Genomic DNA, 18,959 nt, shown 5'->3' with positions numbered 1-18,959 from the left:
ATCTCAAAATCTGTAAAGTCTAGAAAACTGATTTTTTTACACAAGTAACTTCAGTTCATGAAGATTAATTGCTCAAGACGAAAACACGATTACTGAAAAAATGCTCGATAGTTTATTTTAGAAAAAACCTTGTTTTAGACACTGTCTTAACTGTTTTGTCTTTTCTTTAATATTTTTTAAAAACCTAAATATTTGCTCAAAATATTTTTTTCATAATCATTAATATTATAGTTCGTCTTTTATTTATTCAAGTACTTAAAACTAAATTGGCGATGATTCCGCGTCGTCCTTTTTCACCTGGCATATGAAAGACGGGCGTGAGTGTGAAGAGAGGACGATGTTTGATTTTTTGGGTCAGTATCAGCGTTGCCAGATTTTTTTTGTGCCAAGTCGGGACTTTGGAACTTTTTGAGTGAAAAAGCGGGATTCTTCAGTGAAAAGCGGGACAAAGTAAAAAAACCGGCCAAGTGCGAGTTGGACTCGCCCATGAAGGGTTCCGCAGCAGCAATAAGGTTTATTTTTATGAAATTAAGAGGTTTTTTATTTATTTTCATATTTCAGATGATTTAATGAAAGTTAAATTATGGTTTACCATTTATGACGTATAAAAAAAACTACTGGCTAGATCTCGTTCGAACCAATTTTCGTTGGTAGTTTTTGTAGTAATGTACATCATATATTTTTTTAGACTTATCATGCGCCTACTTTAGAAGTTAGAGGGGGGGGACACACATTTTACCACTTTGGAAGAGTCTCTCTCGCAAACTATTCAGGTAAGAAAAAAATTATATTAGAAACCTCAATATTATTTTTAAAGACCTATCCATAGATACCCCACACGCATAGGTTAGATGAAAAAAAAAATTGTTTCAGTTGTATCTATGGGGACCCCTAAAATTTTTAATAATTTTTCCATTTTTGTATCGAAATCTTAAAGCTGTTTACATACTACATCTACTTACCAAATTTCAATAGTATAGGTCTTATAGTTTGGGAGAAAAGTGGCTGTGACATACGGACGGACGGACGGACAGACAGACAGACAGACAGACATGACGAATCTATAAGGGTTCCGTTTTTGCCATTTGGCTACGGAACCCTAAAAAGGTATAAAATCAAAAGTTTTTTGAAGTTTAATCTTTTTATTTGCGTTAAAATAACGTTTACGTGACAATAGATAGCTAAAGTAGCCATAGAAAATCCACCCCTCTACCGCCCACACTCTTATCTTCATCACGCACCTTTCTTTCTCTGCTGCTGAGCTGCACGTACGTTCAGGCTTTCCCCGAAAAGCGGGACCGAGCCTGTCCCGCGCGGGACATTTAATTTTGATGAAAAAATCGGGACGTCTGGCAACGCTGGTCAGTATCCCTCTTAATTGTGTCGCATTATCGCTTCTTAATTGAAAGGAAAATATTTATTTTCCTACACTATAGCTGCATTGCAAGTTGCAACTATTATGTACAAACATACATGCAGTTTCAGTAGGAAAACATAGCAATTATGCACTGATAAGGCCCTAATTGGTCAACGGGTCACTGAACCCTGATAATTTTTCAGCAACTAGGATATCTCATTATCGCGAAATTCAACGCCCGCTTAATATGCAAAACGCGCAATCATTTTAATAAGCACTTAATTTTCAGTTAATCGCATTAAAGTTCAGAACGAAAACGACGATTATGCTGTTGATTTGTTTGTGGAATACTCGATTGTTAATCCATACATTGATACCTAATATTATAAATGCGAAAGTCTGTCTGGCTGTTACCTCTTCACGCCCAAACCGCTGAACCTTTGCAGAAATGTTGAATGGAGAATATACGTCCCGGAAAAGGAGATAGGATACTTTTTATACCGGAAAAATGTACGGTTTCCGCAGAATAAAACGACGCTACGGAGTCGCGGGCGTTATATTCTAGTTGTTGATGTTTTTAAGTATTGTTGCACAAGAGGCGTGGTTAAAGTTAATGTTATGGTTATAATTAAGGCTAACTTTAGCTTTAACTTCAACTTTGACCGGAGAAATTGACAGATGTCTGTTGCGTTTATTTTTTTATTCAAGCTACAGGTAACGGGATTGAGAGTATAAAGAATTTCATTATCCGTAAAAATCGACAGAAAAAATATTTCTTGTCGGTGAGTTATAACAACACAGTAAATTTTCACGAAAAAATGACGATTTAAGTAGGTATGAGCGGTTATGGTTAAAGTTAAATATGGCGTCCTTAACCAGAGATTTGACATTTCGCACTGTAGTTATAGTTATAGTTAGTTGGTGCAACCCACCCTTATTGTTTTAAAAGGTATAATGTTGCTGGGAATGGCGAAGAAGGCTGGTCGTGTAACGTTTACTTGAGAAGCTAGCTATGTCAGTATTTGTTAGTAAACACTAAACAGGGAGATAAACCAAAAAATTAAGATGGTACGTGAGATTAATGAAATGCAATAATAATAATCAAATTGATGCCGGAGTTACATAATCAACCTCATCTAACATCTCTTTTTTAACTAAGCCAATTGAGTAAAGTCACAGATATACATATAAGTGACCTAAAAACACATGGGCAAACTTTTTTCTTGGGTAAAAAAGGGTGTTCCCTTGGGATTTCCTTTTATGCGTACCGAGTCGCAAGACACATTGTTAGTATTTTAATAACGGAAATTCTATTATTACAAAATGCCATCAGAAGAGAAGTTATGTTTCCATTCCTAACTAATTAATACTCTCAACAAAAGGAAAACTCTATACAGTATCAATTGTATCATAGGTATGAAGTATTTAGTTAAATATCCTCTACAAATGAAACATGAATAATGTTACATAACAATGCACCGCATATTTTCAGATATAAAATACTTAATGCAGAAATGATAATGCGCATTAAATTATGATAATAATCTGCTATCCGCTTGCTAACAAGATTTTAATATTTAATCATTGCCATTACATTTACAGAGCTGTTAACGATCTACAGTACCTAATATAATCAGACTTGTCCAAAAATTCATTGCAAGAAGTAAACAATTGTTTTTAGTTTGAAAAAAATGGGGGATGCCTATGATTGTCGATTTTGTAGTACTGTATAATAATATAATAATAATATCTATGGACGCTTCACACCACGTCAGTCTGGCCCCGTGGTAAGTACCTGAAGGACTTGTGTTACGGGTACCAGACAACGGAAATATATTTAATACTTTTATACTATTCATAATATATTTAAGATTTTTATTATATGATACTATTTAATACACATCCATGACCCAGGAACTTCGAAAACTTTTTGTTCCGTCGGCGGGATTCGAACCCGCGACCCCCGGCTTGAGCTACCAACGCGCTCACCACTGAGCCACAGAGGTCGTCAAATCGTCGTGCAAATTCTGTTATAATTTTAATTCAACATTTAAAAAGCTAATATTACAAGAAAGCCATTTGAAGAATGACATGTTTTTAGTATTGTTTCACTGAAACTACGGGCTTTATTTCACTGGGACACCGTTTTTGTCATAACCAGTTACCACTACCAGACACTCTATTGAGTAAATATTGTTGGTAGAGTCAACTGGATATACTTCAGGCGTCATGGTATCCTGGTAAAATGGTCCTAATAGAAACCATATTGTAACAATATTCTTTTAGATAATTTAGCAGAATCAGCCTGCTGATATTTATGTAAGGAAAGTCACATAAGTGACATTGACAATCTATTTCTGGCTAAACCCATTTAGTTACACGCTTTGTGGTCTCATCAAATTTATAAGTAGCTGTCCCGGCAAACATTGTTTTGTCATAAAATGATTTTCCCTGTTTTCCTGCTTATCTCTTGAAGTTTTTTCTGAATTTTTTTTTCTATAGACCTCACGGAGCCCGGCCCCTTTTCAACGAATGCAAAACTGTGGAAATCGGTTTGTGCGTTCTGGAGTTCAGGAGTAGCGTCAGGAAGGAAAACCCGACTTATTTTTATATATTAGATAACTTAGATCTACTCATAGAATATATAATATATTTTATTCTCTTTAAATTTTAATGAAATAAGAAGCTGTAGGTTTTAAAGAGAAGATCTATTAATATGCACAGTATTACATGTCATAAGTATAAAACCATTAATTCTTCAGTGAGAACACTGAACATCAAAATGATTGTTGCATCATAGTAGGTAAGGAAAATCATTAATTGGTTAGTAACTAATTAAATCATTGGCCTTGATAGTCCGTTAATGATCTTAGTTATTAAAAATATTCTGATGCTTTCAAAGCCATCTTTTACTAGAGATACTACAAGTTATTAAATCATATGGGAAGTACTTCTAACCTTATATGTTGCATTAGGGAAGGAATGGAAAAGAAATAGTAAAAGGGCCATTTGAATATGTGATGTCAGGGCTTGAATATGACCTGACAACTTACCAGTACACATACAAGCTAGCCACTTCAATCATTTTTAGGGTTCCGTACACAAAGGGTAAAAACGGATTAACTTAAAACTATGACTTCAATGTCTGTCTGTCTCCAGGCTGTATCTCAAGAACGGTGATAGCTAGAGTGTTGAAACTTTCACAGATTACGTATTTCTGTTGCCGCTATAACAACAAATAACAAAAACAAAATAAATCAAATATTTAAGGGGGGCTCTCCCATACAACAAACTTGATTTTTTTTGCTCTATATCAATAATGGCAGCAGGTAGGCACTTGATATTTTCACAAAGGTCTTAAATATATGTCTACTTCAATCAAATTAATAATAATAATAAAATAAAATAAAAATTTAAGGAGGGCTTCCATATAAAAAACACAATTTTCGGCCTATTTTTGCTCTATGACAGTACAGAACCCTTCGTGCGGGAGTCCGACTCTCACTTGGCCGATTATTTTTTATATTGAATGGATGGTGTATTACCAGGCATGAGAAAATTTCAACTGTGTGAATAGACGGCTCATCAATAATAATCAGTATGATTCTACTTCTTGATAGACACAGGTATTGGCAATTATTATTTATTACCTTATCTGTAATAATGTTAAAATGATGTAAATTTAATATTGTATTAAGGAAAATTAAAAATATTGGTTACAGGATAATGTTAGGCAGATTACATAATATCTTCTATTTGAATTGTTGTATTGTAGTTTTAATGTTCTTTTAATAATAAATAGAACATCACTAGAATCAATTTTAATTTTTTTTATCACTTAATACCAATTCTGTAGTGTAAAATAGATTAAATAGAACATACATAACCTAAAAGATGGTTATAAAACTACTTATAAAATGATAGTTTTGCTCGAACACAATGTTTGTAAACATTATAGACCATGTGGATTGGGTTATTTTGGATCCACTTTTTCTGCATAGCTATTATTTTAATTTGTTAGCACTTTTATGAATTGGCAAGTGATTTTTGAAAAGGTTGAAATAGTGAAGTACCCAGAAATTATGCTAAGATCTCAAATATCTCAATAAGATGACACAATTAGGATCTAAGCACACATTTTTATCTATTGGGCTTGTGGCCTAATGTGGCCTAGTGACATTGTGATTCTAATGGGTGTTATCAATTCAAAGAATATTCTCACAGGAGAAAGTTGCAGCACAAACTTTCCTGTGCTACCACAAGTCATTACACCGTCCCTAACTACCAGCACTATACTCCAAATGATAGTTATCATTAAGTTCCACAATGATTGTTAGTTTCTAAGTGCTGTACATTGTATATTCTATGCATGTATGTATGTCACCAGTTGTTGCTATGCGAGATATTATCAGCTACGAACTTATCTATTATGATTTTTACCTAATAATAGACGATTCGAAAATCGAATAGCCGCAAATGTAACGTCGTTAGCGACGTTCGAAAATCCTACCTACGAGAATATCGAACGCGCGACGTAATTGAAATTATCTAAGTGTGTCTCGCGTTATAACCTCAAATAGATCGGGTCGGACGTACGAAAGCATACAGGTTATAGAGCGAGTGCCCTTGAGAGTTCTAAGGATGCTCGATCGAGCTAGCGGCGCTCCCGCTGGCCGAGTCTCCCGCTCCTCGCTCTACGCTTCTCCGTGCACTCTACTCACCTCCGGCGGGCCCACAGACTCGTCCTGCACTACACAAAAAGGATACACGCTAAGTCCAAATTGAAGCCGTCCTTCATGTAACGTTTTCGGCGCTTGCTCACTATACCCTTCAGGGGGTTGGTCATCTTGATGTTGGATATGGAGTTGGCCATGGCTGTCAAGGCGAAGCGTCGCGGTAGCAACTCTGCCGCCGCGCCCTTAGGACCGCCCGCTCCCGGCACCCAACGTTTCTCGGGTGCCTTTCGCTCGCGGCGCCGGCAGCTCACGCAGATACCCATAAAACCTCCGGCGCTCGCATGGGGCCGGCGGAGCGCGAGCGGACGCCGCGACCGCCCGATCAGCTCGCGCCCGCCATACCTCAAGTCTCGGCCCGCTCAGCTCGACGAGACGCCGAGCTTTTGTAGCTTTGCACGTTCTGCACTCTCCACACACTCTACACCGCACCGAGGCCAACCTGACGCACCAGTCACACATATAGCATACCCCGGACCTGCCACTGATTCTCGCACCGAATTCTCTATCGACGAAAACTATCTCGCGTGAATGGCGTCCATCCTTATTTCGAACTAGATCCTAGAACACGGCCGACGAGAAATAGTTGCACAAGAAAGAAAGATGGTTATGAATTGATGGCCGTAAGTATGGACGCCCGTCTCGTTTGCGCTCTCGTCGTTCACGCCCGCACGACAGAGATAAAACACAACCTTATTTTCCACTTTCCAGCGGTGGCTAGCTAGCTCTCTTTGTTCACCGTTATTTCTAATTTTCTCCGTCAGATGACGTCTACGTCGCATTCTCAGACTGCATAGATTACCGCCATTTTTTAAATAGTAACACTATCGATGTCAAAGTTCGAAATTTAGGGAAATTAAGATACCTTGCCTTATAAATGTTATCCTAAAGCCAGAGAAATTTTAATTAAAATCTATTTTGTGCTTAGATTTTATCGATAAAATAATTTAGAACATAATTATAAAGGTATTTTTCTTACATAAAAGTTTTTAAATATTTTACACAGATGGCGCTTTTACGTGTAAATTATGGATGCGTTCAATTTTATAAAATGAAAGTGATAAAATGCGTTCCATTTGTGCATTTCAGTGTGCTCATTTATAAAAATATTTTAGCTGCAAATAAAAACAAATTGCTAATGACTATTATATAATTATATTTTGTAGAAAATGACTTTTCGTTTCTGTCGTTTCTGTAATCTTTTGCTGATAATAATAAGAGTATTATTAAAAGGCAACATGCAAATATAATATTTATGAAAATTTTGCTATTAAAACGTTAAAAAATGTAAAAGAAGGACCACTGCAATGTCAATATTTTATAAAATATTATTTTTTAACAAAAAATACGAATTAAAAGTAACTTGAAACGGAACGGATTTCAAAACATCAATTTGCGTTCAGTGACGTCACACTGTATGCTATCCCCGCGTTCCATTAAGCGTTAAAAAGGATTAAAATGCCTCCATTTTGAGCGATTTTATCGTTATTAACGCGGAAATGGAACGCGGTGCTTGGCAACTTTTTGATAGGTATAGGTCAGTTAACTAAAGCTGGCACGATCAACACATTTACACATTGCGCTTTTGTAGTGTCTGTGAATAAGCATGTGGCGTGTCGTCACTCGTCGTACTGCATACGCATCATGGATCATGAATAGTCTGCCCGTCTCTCTCACGCGCGGTCTATCTTATGAGCGTGAAGGAGACAGTCTTTGTTTTTCTTTTGCTACTGTTTATAAATACAGCGTGATGTTACAAGTCAGTCACGTGTGAACTGTGATCGGTGCGCGGCCAGCGTTCGGGACTCTAGTCTACCTACAAAATCTTTTATTTTTAAAAATACTGTATAGTGAAATTCATAAACCTATAATGCTAAAGACCAACAAAGAGTGCGAGAGAGAAGAAAATCCTTTATGGAATTATAACAAGATGAAAAGAGAGAGGCAGTCTAATGAAAATTGTAACCACTTTTATTTGACAGGTCGTCAAAAGTCGTTAGTCGTTTTTATGCCCTTTCGGTATTTCCAATATATTGTTTAATTTGTTTGTTATTTTTAATAAATATTATTATATTTAAAAATGATGACTTGTGCTGTAAGTGTTAGCAGTGTAAATCATAAGAATAATCCTGAAAAATATACATTTCACAGGTAATTAATCTTCATGTCCTAATTGCTATGATGTGTTTATTTTTGCTATAGTCTGTCTTTAGTTCTCTATTTCAAATAAAATATTGTGAATCTTTTCTTTTACTTTCATATTTTGCGTAACTAAAGGTACTATTGTTCTTATATTACACAAATTTTGAAGAAAAATTTTTCATCAAAATTTTTTACATATACACTAGTGCTTGAATCAAATTTATCGATATACTTATCGATATTTTACATTAACATAAAACTAAAATAAAAATCATTTACCTTTATATTTATCAACTTAAGCCCGGCCGCACATTATCCGAAATTTCTGATCAGCAAAATTCGGACGGCCGGCGGAATGCACTTTGTTCATACATTTTGTTGTAGACCCATCATACTAAAAGAATTTCTGACGTGTCAAAATGTATGAGCGGGGCGGGGTGTCCGAATTTTTATTATTTATTTATTTAATAGCTAATATAATATAACTACTATAATATAGAGTGACTCCAAAACTAGAGGAAGGTTTATATATCATAATCATTTGTTTTACAGATTCCCTCAAGATCCTCTAATAAGAGGAAAATGGCTGAAATTAATTGGGCATGTTGGTTGGAATCCCAAGAAAAATTCAACAATATGTAGCAAACATTTCATTGAAATTTTTTTTAAAAAAGTAGAATAAATACTATTTTGGTTAAAGGAGCTATCCCAACTTTATTTGTACCAGTAAGTTTGACATACTGTTGCACTTGTTACTGAAGCAATTATTAAAAATAAGCAATTATAAGCAATTATTGCTTTTTAGTTCATTTAAGATTATACTTAAATGAACTAAAAAGTATTAAATAATCCTTATTCTGTACTCAATCTTCATAATTTTGAAGTCGGTACCAGTCCTAAGTATATAAGTTGCAGTTATACCTATTCTGTCAGAGAACTGCCGATTAGTTTAGCTGGTAGCGATTGCAAAAATAATGAAGATTGAGAACAGAATTAATACTGAGTACAGAATAAGAATTATTTAATACTTTTTAGTTCATTTAAGTATAATATTACTATTGTCATTACCTTGGAAGTCGGTTTTAATTTTTTTTAAACAAAAAGTTAAAACCGACTTCCAAGGTAATACTAACTACTCTTTTTAGCTGTCCTTAACGTTTTCTATACTTACAGTTGGTGTTAAAACAAATAAAAATCAAAATTGCTTTATTTCTGAACAAATCTTAAATAAAATATATTTTCAGAATACATGGTGCCTACCACCGGTTCGGGAACTAAGCCGACGAGAAGAACCGGCGTAAGAAACTCGCACGGGGTCCACTTTTTACCAAAAAAAAAGTGAGAAAAAAAATAATCTTTTAAAATAAAATTTACAATGCTGTAACTAAAAATTATACAATGTAAACATAGATAGACACATAATAATTGTAAGTCATGTAGAAGTAGCCTTGCAAGCAGTCATTCAGCATTCTACTCCCAAGATGTGCCATCGTTTATGAAAACGTTCTTTGACTACTTTTTTAAATTTATTAATCGAAAGATTTTGAACGTTTTCTGGGACCATATGTTCCCATTTGAATATCAAGGAGTCACCTCGATTTCTCATGGTTTCCATCACCAGACCACCACTTTTGTGAACATGATACCTACTCGGAACAATACAATGTACAACAAAAGAATCTCCTGTTTGGAAGTCGGTTAAAAATAATTGTAATAAAAAATATTATGATATTTTATGATATGTATTTAATTTAAGAATAAAATATAATATACTCTGTGTGTTGTTTACTTTCAACGTTTACTTTCAATGTAAGGGCTGATTTACCAGATAGATTTTACCTGAGTAATAAATAAGTAACTTTATAATGTGTTATGTGTATATTATTTACCCCTATAAGAACCTCATGTCATAACATATCCGACGATTGAAAAATCATTCCAAAAGAAAATGTGTATCTACTTCTCAATCGTCACCAAAATTTATGATACTTAATTAGAAATACAAATCTGTCAAAGTTGCATATTATTTATTTATTATAGAAACTGAGGTAAAATAACTCGAACGTACTATACTATCGATAGCAAAATACTATACTATCGATAGTAAAATATACATCACTAGCACACGCACACATTGACAGATCGAAAATGGTCACGCATTTTCGGGTTGTCAGGTGGTCTATACGACAGTATATATTACGTCTATGGTGAAATTGCTTATGTGTGAGTACTGTGAACGTGCCAGCTTTAGTTAACTGACCTATACGTTCAGGTCGGGCCGTTGTCACCCGTTGTCATTGATAATTGTCAAACAGTAGTGACGTCCATGTGACGTCATACAGAATATAGATCCGTTTTGGCGCCAAAATTTAAATTGACAATTTTAAACCGTATTTTTTTGCAGTACATAAATTGTAGTGTTTTAATTTTTTTAATATACTTGCGGTCTATTCTACATGGAGTTCTTTAAAATAAACACAAAAATAAAAATATCGCATCTTCCCTTATTAATGTTTGTATAGTAAATTATTATAAATATAAAATAACACTGTGTACCGAAGTTTTGATTCCTAATACCTGCTGTTATAAATGAAAGCACCTGTAATGAACTGATCTCATATTCATTTTTTAAGTACTTATACAAAATATATAAGGTAAAAGCACTAATGGCAGACGCTTTAAGGAAACATGGAACATTTTAATGTTGTAAAATATATTATATTTATTAAAATAAAGGATTGATAACTTCTTCCATGTCTTCAGTAACTCTTACAAAATAAAACTATTATGATTATTCACTGACAAATCAATTAAAAAATAAATTATTGGTCTTTTTGTAAACTTAGTCATAACAACTAATAGACGACATCACAGAAAACGAACATCACTAATAGTAGACACCAATATGAACTTATACTTGACATAGAACATTACATTACATTTAACATTTTTCCTATTATTAGGTCTTTATTTGCCGTTTTTTCAAAAGATTTCATTTACTTCATTATAGTTACTACATGCATATGAAATATTATCCACGTTGTCTCCAGATTCTATCCATTCTTCTTCCATGCTAAAACTATCTTTCCTTTTATTTTTATTTTTCATATACTTATTTTTTCCTAGCAAATTTATTTTCAGTCTTTAGTCTCCATGCTTCTCTTGCCTCTTCTTTTTTCTTCTTTCTTTTCTCAGCTCTCCTTTTTCTTCTTTTTACTGCTAAAAAACTAAAGCAATCGATTTTTAGATCAGACAAGGTCTAATTATATGGCAATTTTTAGGTAAAGTAGTTCTAATTTGTTAGCTTGTTAATAGAATTATATTTTCAGAGAATATTGATGATATTTGCAGTAGAATAAACTACAAAATAACTTTAGTATATATTGCAAAATGATGATATGAGTTCCATGTCATCTATTAGGTTTTTTACATTTTCAAGAACTAATAGTAGACACCCTTTATATTGTTAGCGAAAATGGATAATAAATCATAAATAAACATTAATTAGTGTAAACAACATGACCATTAATCCAATGAAATCAATAGACATTACAAAAAATCCAATAAATGTATGTAACTTACGTGCAAAATTTCGCCTTCCTTAAGGCGGGATTATAGGCCACTGACTGACGTTTTAGAATTTGAGGCAAACTAGCTCAATAGATGGCGCTCGATAGGTGCATATTTACATAGCAAGCCATCGTCGATTTTAATATTTTCAGAAATAGTGTGATCACGTGGTAAACTGTCGATACAGAGTAAGGATTAGCAGAGAGGCCATGTTCACCACTTGATATAAACGAAATCTTTAATGAATTTTGTATTATAATAAAATGATGTATTAGGTATTTAAATATGATGTTTGTTCTGTACTCAGTACTCACGAACATAAAAAATGTATTTCCTCTAAATAATACATATTATACAATGTATAACAAAATAAAGTATTACCCATACCTATACAAAGTGTAACAAAACTAAGTAATAATACTTTAGGGTGTGTATGTATTCCTTGTAGAGAGTTCACTGTGAAAGTAGCAGCGCTGAAAGACCAATTTTTTTCACTTTTGTATGGAGAAACTCGTGACGCTGGGGCGCTCGCCCATACAAAAGTAAAAAAAATTTGGTCTTTCAGCGCTGCTACTTTCACAGTGAACTCTCTACAAGGAACATGTACACACCCTAAATTATTATCACTTAGTTTTGTAACACTCTGTATAGTTCATTGCATAAATATATACTTGTGCATGGAAAATACGCCAACATTATGAATATGCCATAAAATAGTTATAAAGAAATACTATATTATTTATCATATTGGCGTATTTTCCATAGAAACATGGAACTCAAAAGTAACTCTTTTAGCACTGCTACTTTCACAGTGAAAATTATAATATAATATACGTACCCCAAAGTATTAATACCGAAGTCGATTTAAAATTCGGTAAAGTTGATTTAAAAGTTCTTAGCTACAATAATTTCATCATCGTCAGCTCTCTCGTCAAATATGGAGCTTATTTTATGCCCTCAATGAGAAGGATTCAAGTATTTTTTTGTGTTTGGGTTTATTGCAATAGCTTTAATAAATAGCCCTTAACCCTTTTTTTTTTTTTTTTTTTTTTTTTTTTTTTTTTTTTTTTTTTTTTTTTTTTTTTTTTTTTTTCGACGGGAAATGCATTGACGCATCCCGGGGGAATTGGGGACTCCCCCACGAGTATGTGGGGCTCGCTGCGGTCGTAAGGATGGTAAGTGACCGCAGACCTACCCACTAAAACCCGTCGGTACTCTTCGTCTTCCCGTTGCCGAGTCGCGAGAACGCGTGAGCTCTACTCCGTGGCTCGACAATCGACCGCCCGCGTATCAATGGCGGGCCCGTCCTCTTTGAAGCACTGTCGCTATGCTTCTGTCACCAAACAGAGCCCTTTCGGGGCTTGCATAGGCGACTCTCTCTGTCGTCGCGATGCGCGAAGAGTACACTGCGCATCGCGACCCTCTCGGGGACTCGGTGCAATGAGTGACGGCATCCCCATACCGCCACCCTGAGCTCCCCATTTACGGCGGCAAGTTATCATTCCGGATGACACGTCGCCTTGGTCGTCTTCGTCGAAGAGGGTCCAGCGCCCGCCTTTCTCTATCGCGCTCTGCCTCTTCTTTGTTGGAGATCACCTCTTCGGCGAACTTCTCCACGTCCCTCCAGTTTTGCTCACTGCTCAGCATGGCACTTACCAACGCTGGCAGTGATAAGTCCGGTCCGATGGCGGCCGTTAATGCCGCACGTTGTCGTGTCCAAGAGGGACAAGCCGTTAAGGTGTGCGCGGCCGTGTCCCTTTCGTCGTCACAGTGGTGGCACCGCGTCGTCTCCTCCCTTCCGACGATCTCGCACAGGTACCGACCGAAGCAGCCGTGCCCGGTCAGCACCTGTGTGAGGCGGAACGAGAGGGCGCCTTTCTTTCGGTCCACCCACTCTCTGAATACTGGGCGAATAGCCCCTATGAGGTCTACGCTTACACGCGGCTCCAAGAGACGCTCCTCCCACAACTCCAGGGCCCTGTCTCTGGCTTCGTCCCTCCACCGACGTACGGCGTCCGGAAGGGGATTGCTGCCCCCCGCGCGGACTTCTGCGCTACGCCAGTACACATCGGCGAGGGCTCTTGCGTCCAGGTCCCATGGGACGCTTCCGGCGAGCAGGCACGCAGCATCCCGGGAGATGGTGCGATACCCGCGCACTGCTCGCGTTGCCATCGTTCTTTGTAGCCGACCAAGGATGAGCCTGTTTTTGGCTGACAAATTTTCGGCCCAGATCGGCGCACCGTACATGGCCATGGAGCGTACAACGCCCATGTACAGGCGCCGACAGCTCAGGCTCGGGCCCCCTAGGTTGGGGAGCAGCGATGCTAGAGCTCCTGCTGCCTTCGCTACCTTCTCGGATAGCCGGCGGAAGTGCTCCTTAAAGGACCACCGACTATCGAGTACCAGTCCTAAGTATGTCAGAGTTGACGATACTGGGATGGATGTTCCACCGACTATCACCGCCAAACCGGGCGTCGGCGCGTTTCTGGGCCCATGAAAGATGATGGCCTCAGATTTGTTAAGCGCCACCGTCAAGCCTAGCGCCTGTATTCTGCGCACAACTTGTGCAACAGCTGCCGTCGCAAGTATTACGGCTTCGCGGTGTGTTTTGGCGCGGCAGACCGCCGCGGTGTCGTCCGCGTACGCGATCAACTCCACGCCGGGTAAGTTGGCACCGCGAAGCACGTGGTCATAACCCATGTCCCACAGTTTCGGGCCGAGAGCCGAACCCTGCGGGACGCCGCAGTCCACCTCCTGCTCTTCCCATCCCTCTTTAGTAGGGTACTGCACCGAGCGCTCCGACAGATAGTCGCCCACGAGTCTGCAAAGGTATCCCGGCACTCGGTGGTACCGAAGGGCCTCTTTTATGGTTTCCCAGGGCAGGGTGTTGAATGCGTTGGAGATGTCTAATGAGACAACCAACACCACCCCGCCCCGAGAGATCTCCTCCCTCGTAATAGACCGGAGCCGTGCCACCGCATCCATCGTCGATCGACGAGACCGGAACCCGAACTGAGCATCGCTCAAGTTCGGGCCGACGCTCTCTAGATGGCGGTCGAGACGCGCCACTACGATCCTCTCCATCGTCTTACAAATCTCGTCGATCAAGACGATAGGGCGGTAGGCTGACGGCTGGTCTTCGGGTCGCCTGACCTTCCTGAGTAGCACGAGTTTGCCAGTCTTCCAGCGACGTGGTATTCGCCCTTGCACGAAGCACATATTCAGTAGGGCGAGAACACGCTCTTCCATCTGCTCCATCGCTAGCACCCAGACACGACCGGGGACCCCGTCCAATCCAGGGGCTTTGTTCTGGAGGGCCATTTTATGGACCGCCGCTGCCAGTTCTCCGGCTGTCACTGGGGGAATTTCCTCCTCCTCGGTCTCTGCAGTTGGTGGTGCCATAGTTGGTGGGGACCACTCGGCCCTGGGTGGAAATAGGGCCGACACAATAGTTCTACAGAATTCCGGTGGCAAGGACTGGGTGAGAGGTGGGGCAGCAGGGCGAAGCTTTTGCCTCACCCATTTGTAAGGTCTGCCCCACGGGTCCTGCTCCAGAGTACCCAGGAATTCCTCCCATGCCGTCTTCTTGGCCAGTCTGATGGCGTCGCGAAGGTTATGGCGCGCAGTGCGGTATCCATCGTATATGGACTCCTCCTCTGCCTCGCTTCGGATCCGTCGTCTTCGATACCGCAAATAGCGGCGGCGAGCTGCCACACACTCATCACGGAGACGCTTCAAATCCGGACTCCACCAGTACGTCTGGCGTCTTGGCACGGCTGGTCCGGCGCGGGGCATTGAGGCGTCACATATGTTGTGTGCCGCCTCAATCAGCCACTCCGCGCACTCTTCTACGTCCTCTGATGGTAGAGGCGCCCACGATGCGACGGCTGCTGCCTCTTTGAGGAGGTCGCGGTCCAACTTCTTCAAAGACCACCTCAGGCCTGTACCAGGTGTGAATGAGCGGCCTGGCTCCGTCAAGTGAGCCGAGACGACGAAGCGTATGTAGAGGTGGTCCGAGAGAGTCTCAATGCGACTCAAGACCTTCCACTCGGTGATACGCGGGGCGATGGCTGGGCTGACCAGGGTGAGGTCCACTATGGACTCTCCCTGTGGCCGGACGCATGTACTGGACGCACCGCGGTTTGCCAGGACCAGGCCGGTAGTGACCAACCAATCCTCCAAGAGTCGACCTCTCGCATTTGCCGCCGGGGAGCCCCACAGCGGAGACTTCGCGTTGAAGTCTCCGGCGACAACTACGGGGCGACTCGACCCCTCTACGACGGCGGTCAATTGAAGCAAGAGCGCCTCAAACTCGACGATCGGCTTGTTGGGGGAAAAGTAAACCCCCACCACGGTGAGGGTCCCCAAGATGGCGACAACAAATCCACGGCCCCTTATCGCGTTCCTCGACGAAGGAGGCACGATTTTGGGACCAAAGACTATGGCGACCAACGAGTCGACGTCTCCCACCCAGTCGCTTCTATCCAGGACGCGGTACGGCTCTGCAATAATGCCCACGTCGATCTCCCACTGCAAAAGAACCTGAACCCAAAGATCCTGCGCCGCAGCGCAGTGATTCAGGTTGCCCTGAAGGAACCGTAAGGTGGCCGTTATTGGGCCTCCATGGTGTCCGCTCTGGCACTGGGGGCCGCCGTAGATGTTGTGGCAGCCTCTCGAGGCGATTGGCTCTTTTTAGGGCCTTTCCGTTTTGTTTTGGAGGCAGATTTATTGCAGCGTGCGCTGCCTACTATGTGGTCTGCCGCCTTCCCTCTCGACTCACATAACGCGCAGTGCGGAGGGTTTCCGCACTGTTTGGTCGAGTGCCCGGCCTGACCGCAGCGGAAACAGAGTTCACTGCGGTCAGTTTCTGAGGAGCAGGTTGCTCGGGTATGTCCCTCTTCGTGGCACCGGAAGCATCTCATGGTGCGCTGGGACAGGAGGGTCACTTGCGCTACCGTCCAGCCGACGCACACCCTGGTAGGAGGTGCCATCACCAATTTGGCGGCCTCAACCGGGCACTTGACCCAGGCCATACCGCGTCCTCTTCTGTCTACACGGATCTCGCCGACTCTGATATCTTCCGGTCGACAACCACCCTTCCTTGCGACAGCAGCCGTGATTTCTGTCGCTGTTGCAGAGTCGTCGAGACCCGTGATTCGGAGCTCGGCGCATTTTTGCGGTCGGGACACGCGCACCATGTCCTCTCCGACAATCTCTCTTAATTTGCTCGCCAGAGCGTCGGCCCTCTCCTTACATTCCGCCCCCGAGACTTCGTACATACGAGCACCGGTTATAGCCCGCTTAAATTTGACCGCCGGTATGTCGAGTGCAGTCAAGTCCAGATGCAACTTGGCCTTATCAATGACGTCCTGGTAAGTGACGCCATTTTTCTCCGCATCCGGAATCAGCGTAAGTACTACGGCTGCTGTCTTCGGAGCGCGGAGCTGTCTTTCCTTCTTCTTTTTCTCCTTCTTCTTCAGCGTCTTTTTCCTGTCTCCCGCCTTCTTCGGTGTTTTCCCTCTCTTTACTACCTCTGTCCATGAAGGAGAGGCTGTTGGCTGTGTCGCAACTGCCGCAGTCGTTGCATCGCTTCTCGCGGTTGGAGCCTCGACGGCGGCGGCAGACTTTCGCCTCTTCTTTGTCCTTTTTGGTTTGGGACCCGGATTCGTCGGAGGCATCAATGTAGAGACTGATGGCCCCGGCGGAGGCGGAATCTCTTTTTCCATTTCAGGTAGCTGCGGCCTTGCGACTGATGTGGAGGCATCGCTTTCCTTCTTTTTGTCCGCGGCGAGTGGAGGGCGCAGGCGAGGCTCCGGTAAAAGTCGGGCCTCCAGCCCCTCCAGGCGCGCGTCCATGCGGGCGTTCATCACGGAGACCGCCTCGCGCAGCGCTCGCTGCAATAGCTCTTCCACATTCGGCTCTTTGATGGTGGGAGCAGACTGTGGTTGGGCGTCAGCGAGTTTACGCTTGACGGCCTCTAGCTCCTTCTTCATAACCTCGAGCTCTCTGGAGAGGCGTGTGTTTTCCGCCGCCAAGGCTCTCGTCTCTTCCGATACTGTCCTGCTAAGGAGGCAAACGCACGCCTCCTTTATGGTGCAGGACGCTTTCTTAAGGGCCGCGATGGAGGTTCCCTTAAGATTCTTCGACTTCTGAGTCACAGCGGAGATGGCGGCAAGGCTCTGCGTTATTGCCTCGCCAAGTTTCGCCGTTGTGACCTCGTCTTCCGCCATTATGCGATCCGAGAGTGAGGACTCCGACAGCCGGTTGGACCGTAGGTTCGGGAGTCCCTTTGTCACGTCCAGTAGTTCCTTCTCTACCTCGACGTCAAGTTCCCTCTGCTTGATGTCGAGGAGATCCTTCTTGGTCTTGTACAAGCCAACATATTTCCCTGTGATGGGCGGTCTTCCTCTTCCGCGTTTGGAGGAGGGCTTTGCGGCCGCTCCCCTGTCTTTTTCCGGGCTATTTTCGAGCTCACTACCGCGCCTCTTGCGCCGGAAAGTGGCCCGGGTCCTTCCCCTCTCACTGTCTACGCCCGGGTTATGAGAGGCGGCGGACTCATCACCGCTCTCGCCGCTATCACCTCCGGGTCTTCGAAAGAACCCAGAGCGCGTGCCTATGGATGCGGGCGTTGCCGCCCGTGATCCACCCTCGCTCGCCGTCGTCATTACCAAATCGCATTGCCTTTCATCGTCCATTAAATCGTTGCCAAAGTCGTTATTCCTCCCCCTCTCCTTCAAAGCATGTTTGGGGCCCCCAGTATACATGGCCCGATCCCCCGCCGAAGCGGGAGTGTGGGATTCTCCGGCATTGCCGGTACCCACCCTGGGAGAATTATCCGCATGCTTGTTTTCCATATTGGTGTCAGTTAGGGGTGATTCTGCCCCAGCGCCCTTGGTACGTAGCCACCTGCTCGTAACGCATCCCACGGCCGGGCGCCAAAAACCCTGGATTAGGGGCCCACGGGCCCATCCATCGCACAAACATTCACAGAAATACACACGCAAACAAGCAATAGTGTAAAGAAGAGTGTAACAAAAATTGAAAGATAGTGAAGAAAAGGTGGTGAACGATAGCGAAACAAAAATAAAATAATACAAAAGAAGGGTATACTACAAAAAGAGAAGAAAAATAGCAAAGACCGGCGTTCAGCCATCCTG

The 18,959-nt window shown here is 41.7% G+C and overlaps 2 protein-coding genes across 3 annotated transcripts in view; both read right to left on the bottom strand.

Moving 5' to 3' along the window:
• The window catches only part of LOC121735168 (phosphatidylinositol 3,4,5-trisphosphate 3-phosphatase and dual-specificity protein phosphatase PTEN), a 61,522-nt gene extending 54,710 nt beyond the window's left edge, over positions 1-6,812 (bottom strand). For both annotated transcript variants that reach the window (XM_042125850.1, XM_042125851.1), the window contains exon 1: positions 6,125-6,812. In XM_042125850.1, the coding sequence (XP_041981784.1) occupies positions 6,125-6,356 (232 nt within the window). In that variant the 5' untranslated portion in view covers positions 6,357-6,812. The remainder of the gene's footprint in view (positions 1-6,124) is intronic.
• A 6,472-nt stretch (positions 6,813-13,284) lies between these two features.
• LOC121735689 lies at positions 13,285-18,656 on the bottom strand. Its single transcript, XM_042126591.1, has 2 exons — positions 16,583-18,656; positions 13,285-16,472 (listed from the first exon to the last, which is right to left on the bottom strand). The coding sequence occupies exons 1-2, from the start codon at positions 18,654-18,656 to the stop codon at positions 13,285-13,287; spliced, it is 5,262 nt and encodes a 1,753-aa protein (XP_041982525.1).
• Positions 18,657-18,959: the final 303 nt, after the last annotated feature.

The sequence above is a fragment of the Aricia agestis genome, chromosome 17 (genome assembly GCF_905147365.1).
Source record: "Aricia agestis chromosome 17, ilAriAges1.1, whole genome shotgun sequence".
NCBI classification, from domain to species: domain Eukaryota; kingdom Metazoa; phylum Arthropoda; class Insecta; order Lepidoptera; family Lycaenidae; genus Aricia; species Aricia agestis.
The sequence above is the reverse complement of the archived record's forward strand: the minus strand, read 5'-3'. Positions and strand labels throughout refer to the sequence as shown.

Bases quoted from the DNA above. Each gene is read 5' to 3' on its own strand.
- LOC121735689 (XM_042126591.1), bottom strand. From the start codon at position 18,656: ATGGAAAACAAGCATGCGGATAATTCTCCCAGGGTGGGTACCGGCAAT. The intron at 16,473-16,582 runs GTGAGTCGAGAG...TCGCCTCGAGAG, and splicing joins CCCTCCGCACTGCGCGTTAT to GCTGCCACAACATCTACGGC.